This window comes from Dromiciops gliroides, chromosome 2, assembly GCF_019393635.1.
Source record: "Dromiciops gliroides isolate mDroGli1 chromosome 2, mDroGli1.pri, whole genome shotgun sequence".
In the NCBI taxonomy this organism is placed as follows: domain Eukaryota; kingdom Metazoa; phylum Chordata; class Mammalia; order Microbiotheria; family Microbiotheriidae; genus Dromiciops; species Dromiciops gliroides.
In genome coordinates, this window is record NC_057862.1 from 484,019,684 (window position 1) to 484,037,332 (window position 17,649).

A 17,649-nucleotide genomic window follows, 5' to 3' on the forward strand; every position below is an offset into this window, starting at 1 on the left:
CCAGGGACACACAGCTAGTAAATGTTAAGTGTCTGAGGCCAGATTTGAACTCAGGTACTCCTGACTCCAGGGCCGGTGCTCTATCCACTGCCCCACCTAGCTGCCCCTAGCTGTGGGACTTTGAATAGGTCCTTTTACTGCTTTGGGGCTCAGTGTCTTCATCTGTTAGGTGAGGAAGCTGAGTTCAGTCATCTCAATGGACCCTTCCAACTTTTACATGCTACGATGTAGGAAGCAGGAGAAAGACCATAGCTGGTTGGATCCTCCTTAATCAGATTTTAATGTACCTAGAATTATAGAATGTCAGCTAGAGGGGGCTTTTTAGAAGGCTAATCCAAACTTTTCATTTTACTAATGAGCAAACTAAGGCCTAGGATGGGAAGCAACGTCCCAAATGATCTTTAGTTCTAACTACGACTCTCCCACAGCCACTTCTCTGCTAATTTCAAATTAGTGAGTCTTTAACCTGTTACTGGAATACATTAAGGATCCATGGTGTTGTCAGCAGGAGTTATTCCACTGCCTAGCACAAGTCAACTTTGACTTAGTAACTCTTAGAAAGTTGTTTGGATTAGCAAGAAAATGGCTTACCCAGAGATATTCAGCTCATTAGCATCAGAGATGGAATTGAAATCCAGCTCTCTATCTGCTGTGCCATGCTTCTTACACTATTGTTTGTATAAACCATTGCTTCCTAATATGAGATAATAATTATAAAACACTTAGCATAATGTCTGACACATAGCAAACATTGTATACATGTTAGTTATCTTCTTCATCATTATCATCATCATTTTTTTTACAGGGCGGGCACTTTCTTTTGTTACCAAAAACTTCTTTTCCAATGCCAATGGAAACAGAGGGGGAGCCCCCAATGTGGCCATAGTGATGGTGGATGGCTGGCCCACAGATAAGGTGGAAGAAGCTTCAAGACTTGCCCGAGAATCTGGAATTAACATCTTTTTCATCACTATTGAAGGTGCTGTTGAAAATGAGAAGCAGAATGTGATAGAACCCAACTTTGTGAACAAGGTATTTTCTCAGAAAATAAATCTAAATTTCTCATGTACTTGTGTATGTCCAGCAAGGGCAATGGGGTTCAGTATCTTGCTTCAGTGCCTGGGGCACATATGTTGAACCAGATGCAACTCTGACAAAGGTCTTCTAAGGCAATTATGGGAAACTCCCTTAGTACTACAGACCTCCTACAAAGTAGTCAACTCACAAAGACTTCATATGTAGAAAAATACTCCTGAGTTGGAATAGAATGGAGCAGGGAGGTCAGAGGGGAATGTCTCCATATGGACACATAGGCTCTATATTGAGATCAAGTCTCTCTGAGGGATTCACATCATAGGGCACATAGTGACTTCCATATAATAGGCAGCAGGATCTAAAAAAGGTGCACACTCACAAAAGAAATGCACTGTGGGTGAAAATTGTATTTGTAAAGAAATACATTTATGCATGAGATTTTATTATTATTAATCATAGTTTGCATTTATATAGCATTTTCATCATTCAATCAATCAACTCAAGGCAGCTGGGTAGCACAGTGGATAGAGGGTTGGACTAAATGCCAGGAAGATCTGAGTTCAAATTTTGCCATAGACATTTACTATTTGTGTGACATTGTATAAGTCTATCAGCCTCTGTTTCCACATCTTCAAAATGGGGATAATAACAGCACCTACCTGCCAAAGTTGTTGTAAGGATCAAATGAGATAATATATAAAGCAATTTTCAATTGTTGAAACAGTAGCTATTACTATTATTTATTAAGCACTTACTATGTGCCAGGCCCTATGTTAGATGCTAGGAATACAAAGACAAAAGCAAACAATTCTGCTCTGGGGGAACTAATGGGTTATCAAGGAAAAGAGCCCACACACATAGAAGTAAATTCTAAGTAAATTAATGCCTCTGGGGGGGGCAGGGCAGTGTGTATGTGTGTATCTAAACTACAAAGTTAACTTCAGGGGGCACTAGCATCTGGGGTATATCATGAAAGGCTTCATGTAGGAGGTGGTACCTAAGCTGAGCATTGAAGGAACATAAGAATTCTAAAAGGTGGAGGTGAGCAAGGAGTCAATTCTTGGCAGGAGACACAGCCTATGCAAAAGCATGGAGATGGCAGATAGAATGTCATTTTCAACGAGCAGCATATAGGCCATTTGGGCTACAATATAGAGTATTTAAAGGAAAGTAATATGAAATATGCCTGGAAAGTCAAACCAAAGCCACATTAAGAAGGGCTTAAAATACCTACCAGAACAGTTTATATTTTATCCAAGAGGCCATAGGGACTCAGCACAAAAGAGACATGGTTAGTCTTGTGCTTTAGTAACATTACTAGTAGCTATGTATAGGATAGAGGTGTGGGGAGAGACCTGAGGCAGGGAGGCCAATTAGGAGGCCATTTCAGTAGTCTAGCTCTGAGGCAGATCTTATAAGGACTGTTGTCCCCATTTAATTGAAAGAAAAAAGATGCTTAGACAGATAAAGTGATTTATCCACCGTCACAAAACTAGTCTCAGAACTTGAATTCAGAACCAGATCTTCCAACTCTATGATCAATATTTTTTCTACTCCAGAACAAAATCCCCTTATATTACATATTAGGGTAAATTCCAAATAATGCCCAAAGAGATTTACAATCGATGAAATTAGCAACAGTCATTAGGCCAGCTGAGTCATCCACTCACCTTCATATAGACAAGGAAGAAATGTTCCTTCAGAAAAATTCCTTTCTTAGATCTCATTCCTCCATAACATCTTGATCACTCATATTTATGTAGCACTTTACCATTACATAGTACTTTACGGAAATTATCTCATCGGTGCTCACAAAAAATTAATCCGTGCCCAAGCTCCAGCATTAACCATTCACCTTCAGAACTTTTAAAGCTTCACATCTTCTCCAGTACTCCTCAATTGGCAAGCTGCTTTCAGGTGCTTCTGGATTCCCACTTCAAAATGGAAGATGGAAGAGGTCAACCCCACTGGGTTGCTGAAGGAAAAGACTCTTGGAAAACTCTTGGAGAGGAGCCATCAGTCTCCATCACATCTCTACCTCCAGCTTGCTGCATTAGTGACTTCGTGGAGTTTTTGCTTTAGGAGAGATCTAGAATGAACTCTCTCTTGGTTGAGCTAAGTTGCCTCACTCCCAATAAGAGAGCTCCTTCACTCTGCATTGTCTAGTATATATTCTCTCTCTGGTTTCTGTCTTGCTATGATGTAGATAAATGGGTTTCTTTGCTATTTGCCATTTGTGTTTATTGTGGGACTGGTATTTGGTAGGAAAAGGGACAAGCCTTGGAAATAGGTTGTGCAAAAACCCTTTTGCAATGAAATAAAGAGATCAGAAGTTAGATTGAACACTATCATATGCCCCTAGACTAATAATATTTAAGGGAGAAGATGGATACAATTCTACTTTGGTATGCCCTCTCTCTGAGGAGAACAAAGTAGCCTCTGGCCCCCAACTTCCTGTTTCTTTTCCTGGCAGGAATTAAAGTCTTCCTTGGATAAAGGTGGGAGGACCAGGCTAGAATTTTTTCTATCTGTTCCCTTAAATAATATTGGTCTAGAAAGATATAATAGGGTTCAATCTAGCTTCTGACCTCTTTGTCATCATTGTGGGGCAGCCCAAGCTCTCTAAGACTTGATATTTTTCCCACCAAATACCAGTTTCACAATGAAAACAAATGGTGAATAATAGCAAAGAAACACATTTATCCAAATTATAGCAAAACAGAATCAGAGAAGGTATACCCAGGAAGTGAAGGAGCTCTCTCAGTGCGAGTGAAATAACTCAGCTCAACCAAGAGAGTTTTAGATCTCACCCAAGGGAAAAACTCCATGAAGTCTCTAGTGTAGCAACCTGGAGGCAGGGACATGATAGAGACTACTGGCTCCTCTCATGTTTTTCCAGTCTTTTCCTTCAGCAACCTGAAATAGGGTTAGCCTCTTCCATCTTCTCTCTTGAAGCAGGAAGTCAGAAGTACCCAAATGGACTTAATGAGTCCGGAAGAACATTTGAAATTTTAAGAGTCCAGAAGGGGACTGGTGAAGGCTAGCGCTCTCTACTCTCTCATCAACTTCACTCAGTCCTTCACACAGGGCAGGACATTCATCTCCACCCATAAGGAAAGAGTCCCATACAGATAGGCTTTGAGACAGGAGTTACATAGACAGGAAAACTGAACCTCAGAGAGGACTCGCTCATGGCCACTGGGGTTAAGGTTGATAAGGGATTGGGTTTTTTGGTTGGAAGAGATAGGGAGATACTTTTGGAGACTGACTCACTGCACATGCACTGCAGTGTATAGCCGGGGAGAGTAGGTGCCTCGTTGAGTAGGAAGTTCATGGGGCAAGGAAGGGGTGATGGTGCCAGCAAGTGAAGAAGCCACCCCTAAAGGAAATACTGTAGAAGGGAAAGATGGGAGACTTGAGATCTTTGCTGGTGCCCAAGAAGTGTTGCTAATTGATTGCCTGGCTGACTTGGTTCCTGATCTAGTGTCATTTAAGGTCATGAGCATTCCTGTGTGTCTTTCCAGGCTGTCTGCAGACAAAATGGCTTCTATTCCCTCAATGTGCTGAGCTGGTTCAGCCTCCACAAAATCGTGCAGCCCCTGGTGAAACGGGTCTGTGACACCAACCGCCTAGCCTGCAGCAAGACCTGCTTAAACTCAGCTGACATCGGCTTCGTCATTGATGGCTCTAGCAGTGTAGGGACGGGCAACTTCCGCACCCTCCTCCAGTTTGTTGCCAACCTCAGTAAAGAGTTTGAGATTTCAGACACAGACACGCGCATTGGGGCTGTGCAGTACACCTATGAGCAACGATTGGAGTTTGGATTTGATAAGTACAGCACCAAGCAAGATATCCTAAATGCCATCAAGAGAGTCAATTACTGGAGTGGTGGGACCAGCACTGGAGCTGCAATCAACTATGCCTTGGAACATCTCTTCAAAAAATCCAAGCCCAACAAAAGAAAATTAATGATCCTTATCACAGATGGCAGGTCTTATGACGATGTGAGAGTACCAGCCATGGCTGCTCATCAAAATGGTAAAGTGTTATTTTAGTCCTTCTATTGATGGGATATGAAGTCCTGGATTTGAGTCTTGCCTCTGAAACATTTTTCCTGCATGGCAAATCATTTAACCTCTCAGTGCTCTAAATAGCTCTCTAAGAGATCCTAGCCAGCTGGATGGTACAGTGGATAGAGTTCTGGGCCTGGAGTCAAGAAGACATGAGTTCAGGGGCAGCTAGGTGGCACAGTGGATAAAGCAGGGGCCCTAGATTCAGGAGGACCTGAGTTCAAATCTGGCCTCAGGCACTTGACACTTACTAGCTGTGTGATCCTGGGCAAGTCACTTAACCCTCATTGCCCTGGAAAAAAAAAAGACATGAGTTCAGATCCAGTCTCAGACACTTACCAGCTGTGAGCCTGGGCAATTTGATTTGCTTGCCTTAGTTTCCTCATCTATAAAATGGTGGAAATAATAACACCTACCTCCCTATGTAGTTGTGAGGATCAGAAGAGATAATAATTTTAAAACATTTAGCACAGTACCTGGAAATTAGTAGGCACTATATAAATATTAGCTATCATCATTATTACTTGCAGAGAAAGTAGCAACTTGCATCAGTGGAAAGACTTCCCTCACTGGTGAATTGTCTACCAATGAAATCATAAGTCCAAACCCTAACCCTACTGACAATTGTATGTCTGAGCTGCTAAGCAAACCAACAAACTGAGAAAAGGAAGAGAGGACTCTCTAGGATCATATTTGTTGTCTCTGGCACATGTCAGGCATGCACCAATCAAAAGAAGCAGTATATTCCATTATGTGGCTAGATCATTTAGGCCTCTACAAGGCTGAAAGTGAATGAGGCAGGGGAGGTGAGGGGGTCACAGCCAGTGTCTTTATCAGGAGAAAAGAATAAGTTCCCAAATACAAGCACATTCACACTCATAACATCAGTAAACAACAGTGAGCCTCACTGTTGATGTATGTGGGCAGTGACACGCCATTATTTTGGGTTGTGGGTTCATCAGTCTCTGATGATACCACACACTGTGCCCTGCCCCCGCTCCCCCCTCACCCAACCCAGGACCTGCCTTCTGGGAACAGAGGAATTAGTCTTCAGACCTTCCTTGCCCTCAAATCCTAGTGACATGGAGTGTCAGACACTGGTTGGCATTTATCTAGAGTTCTAAGCATTACCAAGGCATTGAATACATTCTCAAAACAAGCTTCTGGGCCAAATTTTTTTAAATCATGGTAAAAACATTTTTTAAAGAGTACCAAAAATGGAAGTGTGTTTTGCATGACTTCATATGTATAATGGGTATGGTATTTCTTGTCTTCTCAATGGAAGGGAGAGAATTTGGAACTCAAATATTTTTTCAAATGAATGTTAACCCCAAGTCAATGAAGTCTATCCTATGTGTATGATTATCACCATATCACTCATGAAAAAGCTGATGTTCAGAGTGTTTAGGAAACTTGCCTGTGTTCAGTCAATGAATGATTGTCAGAGCCAGAATTCAAGCCCCAGTCTCTCCTGACTTCTGGTCCAGTCCTTTTTCCCATTTATGATACTACTAGAACTGAAAGGGACCTTAGAAATCATGAAATTCAGCCTCTTTACTTTACAGATGAACAACCTGAAGCACTGAGCTAGATACTAAAGAGGCAGTATGGGATAGGTAAAAGAATGGCTGGTGGGACGTTTGCCAGAGCAGAGTCTAGGCCTGGCTTTGCCACCAACTGTATGAACTTGAGCAAATTATCTTACCTCGGAAACGGTTTTCACATCTGTAAAATGAGGGGATTAGGCTGAATTTGGTTTTCTTAACCTGTGGTCCATGAACTTCCCTTTTTCATATTTTTATAATTATGTTTCAGTATAATTGGTTTCCTTTGTAATCCCATACATTTTACTTTATGCTTTTAAAAACACTATCCCTGAGAATGGATCCAAAGGGTTTTCCCAGACTTCCAAAGGGACACAAAAAATATTGGGAACAATGGTGAAGTCCACATTGCATGACAGGGCATAAAGGTATTAGAACTGGGGCAGCTAGGTGGCGCAGTAGATAAAGCACCAGCCCTGAATTCAGAAGGACCTGAGTTCAAATCCAGCCTCAGACACTTGACACAAGCTATGTGACCCTGGGCAAGTCACTTAACCCTCATTGTTTCAAACAATAAATAAACAAAAAAATAAATAAAGAGATTAGAACTGAGCTAATAAATATAGACTAATGGCCTGAATTCAGCTGAGTCTTGATTCCACCATTTGCTAGCTCTCTGACAGCTCGGGTGTAAGCAAGGCAGGTGGTGGTGCAATGTGTAGAATGCAGGGCTTGGGGTCAGGAAGACCTAAAGTCCAACCCTGTATCAGACACTCCTTGGCTGTGTAAATCTGGACAAGTCACTTTGTCTGTCACGCCTTAGTTTCCTCATTTGTAGCATGTGGATAATAGGACCTACCTCACAGGGTTGTAAAAATCAACATATGTTAACATATATAAGGTGCTTTGCAAACCTTAAAGTTTTCTATAAATACTAGCTTTTTTTCTTTCTTTCTTCATCTTGAAGCAGCTAGTTAGTGCTGGACTTGGAGTAGGAAAGGCTCGAGTTCAAATTCAGTCTTAAACACTTAGCTGTGTGACCCTAGACAAGTCACTTAATCTGTCTCAGTTCCCACATCTGTAAAATGGAGATAATAGTAGCACTTATCTCCAAGGGTTGTTGTAAGGATAAAATGAGTTAATGTTTGTAAAGGGCTTTGCAAACCTTAAAGCATTATAAAAACACTGGCTTTTATCATCATTATTACTCTTAGTTTTATTAACCTTGGGGTTAACCTCACTTCTCCCATTTCCTCCTCCATAAAATAGGGCTCATAAATTTAAAGGTGTGTTATGGCCTGAGTACCTTATTTGAATGGCCCTGTGTACCCCGTTCTCTGGGTTAAATCAAAAGAACCTTCTTGAGAAACTAAACCAAAGGACAGACACACCTAAAGAGATAAATGGCACTGGATGGGGACCGAGCTAGCTCCAGGACCACCACCCTTCATTCCAGTCTCTCCCAGCCCTGGGGAGATAAGATTAGGTGTGGCTGCTGCCTTTGTGGTGTGTGGAGGAGAAATGGCTTGAGAGATCCGAAACCACCCCTCACCCAACTTCCCCTGGCCACCACCAGTGGGGGATGGTCCTCCCCCAATAAGGGATCTTTCCCCAGTCAGATGATCACCCCCCCCATCAGTCCTCTATAAAAGTATCTGCCTGTTTCCTGCTCGAGGAGATAGGTATCTCAGAGCCATGCTTCTGTGCCATGCCTTCTCCCATGAGAAGTCCAAGGATTTCTCTATTGGTTTCCTTTCCCTAGTGCCTAAATAAACTATTATTTTATTCTAATTGAATTTGTGTGCAAGAGAGTGTAATTCTTTAAAGAGGAATTCCTAAGAACCCCTACCCCTATCCCAAATCCCCACCTATTTTCCCCATAACAGGTGGAAGGGATCCTAAAGGGCATCTAGTCCAAACTCTCGTTTCACAGATGAGGAAATAGAGGCTGAGAGAGGTTAAATAACTTAAGATCACACAGGGACTCTCAGCAGAGCTGGAAAAATAACCTACATCCCAGAGCTACTTCAAGGAACAAATGAGATAAGCCATATGCAAGTGCTTTGTGACCTGAAGACATTTGTAAGTTATTAATTAACCAATTCATAAAGGCATTAGGATTAGTTGGATAAGGCAAAAAGCCTTCTTGAGTGCTGGAAGGGAGGGCAGGGATTATTCTCCCCTATATATTATGGCATTTAGCAATTGAGTGATGGAGAGCTTCACCAAGAATTTAGCATGAGGAAAAGCAACCACATTAATCTGGGCCAGTGGGAACAGGCTGTAGGCCCCTCCTGGAGAGAGAGCGAAGGAGCTGGGGAGGAGGTGTTTGAATTCAAGGAGCTGAAGGGCTCCTTCTGCCCATAGCCCGTTGCCCTTGTTACCCAATGCTGGGCAAACAGCTGCTCTGGGCTCAGGGTTGGTGGACCAAGCCTGGCAGTTTGTAGCAGGACTTGGATATTGAACCAGGAGCTTAATGTAGACCAAAAGATGGTCCTGTATCACAACTGAGAAGAGTAGGAGGTGGAGAGGACAAGGAGAAGGAGAAGAAGGAGGAGAAGGGGGAGGAGGAGGAAGTTGAGGAGGATAAGGAGAATGAAGAGGGGGAGGAAGAGGAGGGGAGGAGGAGGAAGAGGAAGGGAGGAGGGGGAGGAAGAGGAAGGGAGGAGGGGGAGGAAGAGAACAAGAAGAGGGGAAGGGATGGTTACAGGTAGGCAGCCACACTCTGCACCCTTTTCATTGGCCCCTAGCTCAAGCACAGGGCTATCAGAGGGACATCTGCAGGAACAAGGAACAGAGAAATTAAGCAACTGTTTTTCCCCTGGCAACTATCTGCAAGAGTTGCCAGCCAGTAGACAAGCATTTATGGAGTGATTATGTGTCAGAGGCAGTCTGTTGTAGTGGAGAGAGAGTCAGACTTGGACTCAGGAAGAGCAGGGTTCTAGTATAAATTCCTACTCACTGGTTTTCACCTCCATATGACTCTAGACAAGTCACTTAACTTTAGTACCCAAGGCAATTCTCTGTAGATTTAGAGTAGCAGAGAAGGGTCAATCAGAAATGGTAGAGAAAGTTTCTTATGCCAATGACAGATCTGCTCCAAAAACAAAACAGAACCTTGTGCTAGGTAGCAGGATAGTCCCTAGGAATACAAAGACATTTGGATTCAGGAGGACCTGAGTTCAAATTTGACCTCAGACACTTGACACTTACTAGCTGTGTGACCCTGGGCAAGTCACTTAACTCTCATTGCCCCACAAAAAAACAAAACAAAAACAAAGACATTTGGAAAGGAGGTCTAGAAGGGGGGATTTTTAGAAGTGGAAGTGCCCTTGAAGATATTCTAGACTTCCCCCTATAGCATACTTGACAGATGGTCATCCATCCAGCCTCTGCTTGACTGCTTAAGGATAGCTAGGTGGTGCAGTGGAGAGAACACTGGCTCTGGAGTCAGGAGGACCTGAGTTCAAATCTCACCTCAGATACTTACCAGCTATGTAACCCTTAACCCCACTTGCCTCAAAAACATCTGGGATCATCTCTAGTCATTGTGATATATATCTTGCCTCTGGACCCAGATCTCTCTAGAAGAGAGAGTGAGGTTGGTGACCTTGCACAGCCCTGCCTCACTTAAATCCAATTCAGTGCAAGTCATGACATCACCCCAATGCCATTGTCCTCTTTGTGAACAAAGGACAAACAACAATGTATGGAGCAAACTGCCTCAGTTTACCCAAATAACTCGAGGAGACCACCAAGTCAAGCAGAGACAGATTTATTACATTCCCATGGGAATGGGCAAATTCAATACCTGAGCCGCGCTAGCTAATACATGCCTTGAACTTTTATAGGGGAAGTCCCCACACACACTAGGTCGAGCTCACAATCTAACATCCAATCCTGTCTCACCCAGGGTGTGTTTAGCTTGTGATCAATGTATGGAGACATGCATACGTATTCCAGGAACAAGGGGGAAAAGGGGAGGGGGAACAAGGTCAAACCAGAGGAAGAGGAAACAGGGGAGCGACAGTCAGATGTTTCAGATCTCACAGTTCCCATTGACTCCCCTCTCCCAGCCTCTGTCTCTAAAGATATTCAACCTGAATAACAGGAAGAGTAACTCAGGTGCTTCAGCATTGTTCTGTAGTTGTGTTAATTTTAGAAGGATGACAGGGTTAAAATTTATCTTCGGCTATGTTGGGAAATCAAAGAAATAGAATAAAGAATAAAAGAATAACACATTGTTGGGACCCTAGGGTCAAGGGGATTCTGCTCTGAGAAAAAGAGACATGTCACTTAACATCTGGTCTCAACTCAATTGCTGCATCCTGTGCCGAGCCCTGTCCTTTCTTCTTGAGTCCCGAGTATTGAATTGGTGGGCAAACTCCCTGACCCACTCAATAGGGACTGGGGTTCTGACACATGATGGATTGCAGACAAAACTAATATGTAGCTGACAAGTGGGGAGACTGAGCAGAAGTAAAAATACTGTTAATTGGCAATAAAACTTAAAGCAGACAGTGAGAATTTGACAAGCAATAAACTTTTAAACGAACTATACTGGGGCAGGGCTGGGTACCTTCCAGACCCCATCCTCAGAGTTTAATCTGACTCAAATCCATAATCATCTCCTACAACAATAATAGCTCTACTACTTCCAATAAAGGTGAACTCATTACCAACACAAGGTAGTCCATTTCATTGATGATCATCTCTAATTGTTAAGAAGATCTTCCTTGCACAATAAGCTTTCCTGAAATTTCTATCCATTGGTTTTTGTTTTGTCCTTTGGCACAACGGCAAACAAGTTTTCTTGTTCTTGCCTACTTTTACATCACAGCTCTTCAAATTTCTTACTGTCTCTTTGTCTCCGGGCTATTATACACCCCAAGTTTCTTCTACCTTTCCTCACAAGAAAATTTCCAGGTCCCTTATTCTCTTGGTCACCCTCCTTTAGACACACTCCAGCTTGTTGATATCTTTCTTAATTCATGATGCAGCAGCCCCATAGATAAGATATTGTTAGTTCTCTTAAATATGATCAGTCTACTACCCTTTTTTTTTTTAATGAGCCCTCCTTTTCCTCCCTCCCAGAAAGGTTACACTGGCAGGGAAATGAAGGAAATGTGCATCTGACATAAAGCTGGAAAAGATAGCTAACACTTTGGATAGCAGTCAGAATCTAAAAAAAATTTGAACAGAATATTGGGCTAAATCAAAATTGAAATTTAATAGTCAGTCTGCTAGTCAACTAGCAATGATCAAGCATCTAAAATATGCCACGTACCATGCTAAGGACAGGAGATACAAAGAAAGGCAGAAATTAGTGTATGCTTTCAAGGATTTCACGGTCTAATGCAGGAGACAACATGCAAACTAGATACAAACAAGATAGATAGATATAGGATAAATTGTGGGTAGTCTCAGAGATAAGGCATTAAAATTAAAACTAAGGACTCTTGAAGAGGATGGTACTTTTTAACTGAGACTTGAAGAAAGCCAGGGAAGCTAGGAGATGGAGATGAATAGGGAGAGTGTTCCAGGCATGGGAGACAGTCAATGAAAACACCAGTGGCCTGGATACAGCGTCTTGTGGGAAAAACAGCATAGAGCCCATTGTCACTATTTTGCAGAGTACATGGAAGGGGACAGGGTGTAACAAGACTGGAAAAGTAGGAAGGGTCCAGATTATGAAGGGCTTTGCAAACCAAACGGAGGATTTGATATTTTATCTGGGGAGGTACCACTAGGGATAAAAGTAAAATCTTACATTTGGGTTCCAAAAGTCAATTTTACTCATATAAAATGGGGGAAGGCATAGTTAGATCACAATTCATATGAAAAAGATCTGGGGGTTTTAGTGGACTTGAAGCTCAATATCATAGGCAAGAGATGCATCTACAGAGAATAACAAAGTCTTTCAGTTTCAGTATCTCTTGGAAATGAAAGCAATTGCTGTTATCCTTTATACTTTAAAGAAATATGATATAATGTACAGAGAAGTCAAGCAAGGTCCCAAAATGAATTAATGGCTGATATGGACCTAAGTATTATATAATAATAACAATAATAACAATGATGATGACAACAATAGCATTTGTACAGCACCTACTATATGCCAGGCACTTAAGTGCTTTACAGATATTATCTCACAATAATTTCTCACAATCTCACAGATCTTCACAAGAACCCTGGGAGGTAGGTGCTGTTATTATCTCCATCTTGCAGTGGAGGAAAATGAGACAGACATCTTACATTTACATAGTCAGACAATCAGCCACCATTTATTAAGTTAGCAAAAACAGTCCCTGCCCTCAAGGAATTTACATTTTAATGGAGGAGACAACAAATCCATCAATAGGTACATACAAAATGGATACAGAGTAGATGGAAAGTATAGAACCTAGAGGGAAGCCATTAGCATTTGGGGGGAGGGGGGGGACAGAAAAAGCCTCCAGAAGAAGATAGCAGTTGAGCTGAGTCTTGGAGGGAGCTAGGGATTCCAAGAAGTAGGATTAAGGAGGAAGCACATCTCAGGCACAGGAGGCAGCCAATCCAAAAACAGTTGGAAATTGGAGTGTCTTGTGCAAGGAACAACAAGGAGGTCTGTGTGCCTAGGCCACAGAGGTCATGGAAGGAAATGATGTGTAAGAAGGCTAGAAATGTAGGAAGGAGTTGGTAATGAAGAGCTTTAAATGCCATTTGATCTAGAATTAATAGATAGCCACCAGAATTTGAGGAAGGGGTAACATCCTAAGACCTGTGCTTTAGGAAATTCAATTAGGAAACTATTTTCATAGTCCAGGTGAGAGATGATAACAGCTTGAACTATCGTGTTAACTGTGTGAGTGGAGAGAGGCATATGTATTTAAGAGATATGGAGGTAGAAACAAGATTTGGCACATAATTGCCCATGGTGTTTTAAGGTACATAAACCATCTTTTCAATCCTGTGAGGTAGGGGAATGTAGGAAAGGAAATAGGGGAAGGGAAGGACAAACCTACTATGCAACAGGAACTATGCTAAGAGCTTTTACAAATATTTCATTTGATCCCCAGGACAACCCTGTGAGGTAGGTGTTATTAATATCCCCATTTTACAGATGAGGAAACTGAGGAAATGTTTGGTTTTTTTTTTTAAGTGACTTGCCTACCATCACACAGCTACTAAGTGTCTGAGGCCAGATTTGAACTTGTCTTCCTGAATCGAAGCCCAGCACTCTATCCAATTTGCCACCATCTGCTCCTAGATAGGTGGTACGAATATCATTTCTACTATGAAGATAAGGAAACAGGTCCATAGAAGTTAAGAGACTTATCCAAGGTTATGCAACTAATGAGTGTAGGAGCTAGGTTTCAAACCCGGGCCTCCTAATTCCAAATCCAAGAACTGAAGGATTGTGGAAACAACTTGCCACACCCTCTATATAGTCAATTCTGCTAAAAAAGATGCCCATCCAGGCTGGGTCAGCACTAAGTCAGCACACCAGGGGTGTACTGGTAAATGTTTAACTGGCTCTCAGGGAAAGAGGAAAATAGGGCAGGTAATTTTATATGTGTGTGTGTGTGTGTGTATGTATATATATGTATACATATAAACTCATTTTAAAATTTAATCTGAATCATGAACATTTTTCTCTATTATAGAACTATCTTAAGTCTAGACTCCAGACAATTCAATTAAGCCCTGATTTGTAATATTAAATGATTTCCCAGGTGTAAATGCTCACACCAAATATTGGCTCTGGAGAGGAGGTCTGAGCCAGCTGCAGCCCACACCTGTCTAATACTTTGACCCATTTGCCTGGAGAAGGGAAGACTTAGGGAAGTATGGGTAGCTTTCTTTATATATTTGAAGGGTATCATATGAAAGAGAAAGTAAACTTGTTTTGTTTTGCTCCAGAGGATTGAAGTAGGCATGAAGGGTGAAAGTTATAGGGCAGCAGATTTTCACTAAAAATAAGAAGGTTCTTTCTAACCATTAGGAATATCCAGCAATGGAATGATCTTCCCAAAGTAATAAAAACAATAACAACCAGCATCTATACAGCACCTACTATGTGCTAGGCATCATGCTAAGTGCTTTATAAATATTAACCCCTTTGGTCCTCACAACAACCCTGGGTGGTAGGTATTATTATCCTCATTTTAAGAATAATAGTAACTAACATTTATGTAGTGTTTATAACATGCCAGGCAGCTTACAATTATTATCTCACTTGATCCTCACAACAACCCTGTAAGGTAGGTATTATTATTATCCCCATTTTACTGATGAAGAAACTGAGGCAAGAAAAGGTTGTGACTTGTCCAGGGTCACACAGCTAATAAGTGTCTGTGGTCAGATTTGAACTGAGATCTTAGACTCTAGGCCCAGCAGTCTATCTGTTGTGCCACCTATTAGCCAATGAACTTTTCATTATGGATAAGTATTCAAGCAGAGGCTTAATGGATGTCTGTCATCCATAATAATATTACTACATATTTAGAGGCAGATATTTGTAACACTAAGTAAAGTTCTGGCCTTGGAGTCAGGAAGGTCTTTGCTAATAGTTCTTGATACCTCTCAACAACTTAAAAACGGGTACATGTGAATCCAGACTCCTTTCAAGTCCCTGAAGGGAGAGAAAGACCCTGGGTAGAAGTCAACATGTAGAAAAGTCAATACCTTATTTATGTCCCTATTCTCAGCTTATTATACTTGGGGATATCTTCAATTGAGAAGAAGATAATAGGATGCTACTTCTCTCTCCCAAAAGATGGGAGACTGAGAAAGGGGAGGAGGGAAAGGGCTGGCAACTTAAAAACAACGTAATTCACAACAGCTTAAAAGCAATTTAAGTCAGGGAGCATTAGAGAAGACATAGTTTCTGCCCTTAAGAGATTTTCAACCCCAGTCCTAGATTTTTGAGCCTTCTAATGGATTGCTGATTCTCAGCAGTGAGAGCTTAGCTAGAGGTTAGCCATAGAGGCTCCATCCAAGGATCTTCTTAACTTCTCAATTCTTTTCCCTCAGGTGTGATCACCTATTCTGTAGGAATTGCTTGGGCAGCTCAGGATGAACTGGAAGTGATTGCCACTCACCCTACCAAGGACCACTCATTCTTTGTAGATGAGTTTGATGACCTCTACAGGTCTGTACCCAAGATAATCCAGAACATTTGTACAGAGTTCAACTCTCAACCACGGAATTGAGTTAAAAGCACCTCTGAAAGGGTGGCTTCCTCAACAACATCAAACAAGAGCCACTGAAATTTTTTCGGAGGGTCCCTTAGCAGAGATCAGTCCAAGGATTCTTCAGACACCTTTCATTCTTAGGAAAGGCTGTGTGGAGGTTCATGCCTTTCTCCTTTGCTTTCTTTTTCTTTTCTTTTGCTGGTCTCAAGACTTGGTGTTAAGTAGGGAAAGGGCAAAAATTCTAGAATGAACCAAATTGATAAACCTTTGCGTTTGGAAACTTTGTGTCAAGTTAGTCACCAAAAGAAATGTTCTTTCAGTGTAGTAGTTCCATGATAGGGTGAGGTGGGGCCTTTGGGTAGTTGAATATATCCTTCTACCAATATCTCTTATTTTAATTATTATGTTCACTCTCAGTCTCTGTTATGATCATATAGTAGTTGTTTTATTAAATGTTTAAAAGGATAATATACAAAATGTCCTGATCTTGTGTCATGTTTAAATGCAAATTTCACATCCGTGTTTAGCACTTAAAGTTGGAAAGTTATTCTATCTTGTTTCTAGTATTTCACAGTATATACATTGTATTCTCATCTACATGCCAGGGATGGTAGTATACCCAGAAGAGTTGGGCACAACTGAAATTACTCAACAATAGTCTGATTTAGATAGACATTCAAATAAGGGTAACTGAGGTAAAACTGTGTTCAGATTTAATTATGACTTGTCTTTCTAGAAAAATGTAATTCTTTATTAAAATCATCTTATATACTAATAGCACTATAAGAATAGTATAAAAATATGCAGTAAGATTTACCTGTGTTCCTAGGTACAACTGCTAGCCTTCTCATATTAAATTTCATTATGTAAAAGAACAGTGCAAACAATGAAGTACTAAAAACCAAGGTCCGAGAGGAGAGAATATCTAATCAAATGAAATGAGTTCAAGTCTCTATGCTTCAACAAATTATATGTCAGAAATTACAGATATATTTTCAAAGTCACTGTCAATAACTTTTAATAAAATGGGATTCTAGATATAGGCAGATATTGTCTTGCTTTTGAAAGGTGAGGTGAGGGAGGAGAAGAGGGCAGTAGATGGATTCCAAAAACTACAGATAATTAAGCCTCTTGTCCTATCCTGGAAAAAAAAGTCTAAAACACATTATGAAACAAATGGTATCTAGAAGACAACATGGGTTCGTGAAGAATGTCACCTTCAATTTTATAAGATTGCTCATTCAGCATATAACATTCAGAGGCATGATGTGTATTGATTTTAGCAAAACATTCCATAAAATCTCTAATAATATCCTCATATGTAAAATGTATAAACATGAACTAGATATTGAATAAGCCCTATAGTCAAGCAATTCAAGAAGTATTTAGGATAGGATACAAAGAAAGGAAAAAAACAGTCCCTGCCCTCAAGGAACTTACAATGTAATAGAAGGAAGAGGAGGAGAGATAGCATCAAACAACTACTTACAAACAAGAAGTATACAGGATATACTGTAGAGGGCTTCAATTGTAAATAGCCTTCTCAAAGATTTTCACCACGAAAAAGAGGAGAGATGGAGGGCAATGACTAATGAGGGTCTTTTGAAGATGGGAGAGACATGTACATATTTGTAGGCAGAAGAGAAGCAACTAGTAGACAGGGAGAGACTGAACATAAGTGAGAGTGTGAATGAAAGAGGGGCAATCTAGTGGAAAGACAGGAAGGAAAAGGATCACTTGTGCATGTATAGGAGTTTGCCTTGGCAAGAATAACTACAATCTCTTCATGGGAGGTAAGTGTGAAGGAGATAAGGGAAAACATCT

The 17,649-nt window shown here is 41.1% G+C and overlaps 1 protein-coding gene across 1 annotated transcript in view; it reads left to right on the top strand.

Moving 5' to 3' along the window:
• Nucleotides 1-16,755, top strand: part of VIT (vitrin) — a 166,879-nt gene extending 150,124 nt beyond the window's left edge. The window contains exons 13-15 of the mRNA XM_043986033.1: nucleotides 806-1,032; nucleotides 4,560-5,073; nucleotides 15,665-16,755. Of these exons, the coding sequence (XP_043841968.1) occupies nucleotides 806-1,032; nucleotides 4,560-5,073; nucleotides 15,665-15,843 (920 nt within the window). The 3' untranslated portion in view covers nucleotides 15,844-16,755. The remainder of the gene's footprint in view (nucleotides 1-805; nucleotides 1,033-4,559; nucleotides 5,074-15,664) is intronic.
• Nucleotides 16,756-17,649: the final 894 nt, after the last annotated feature.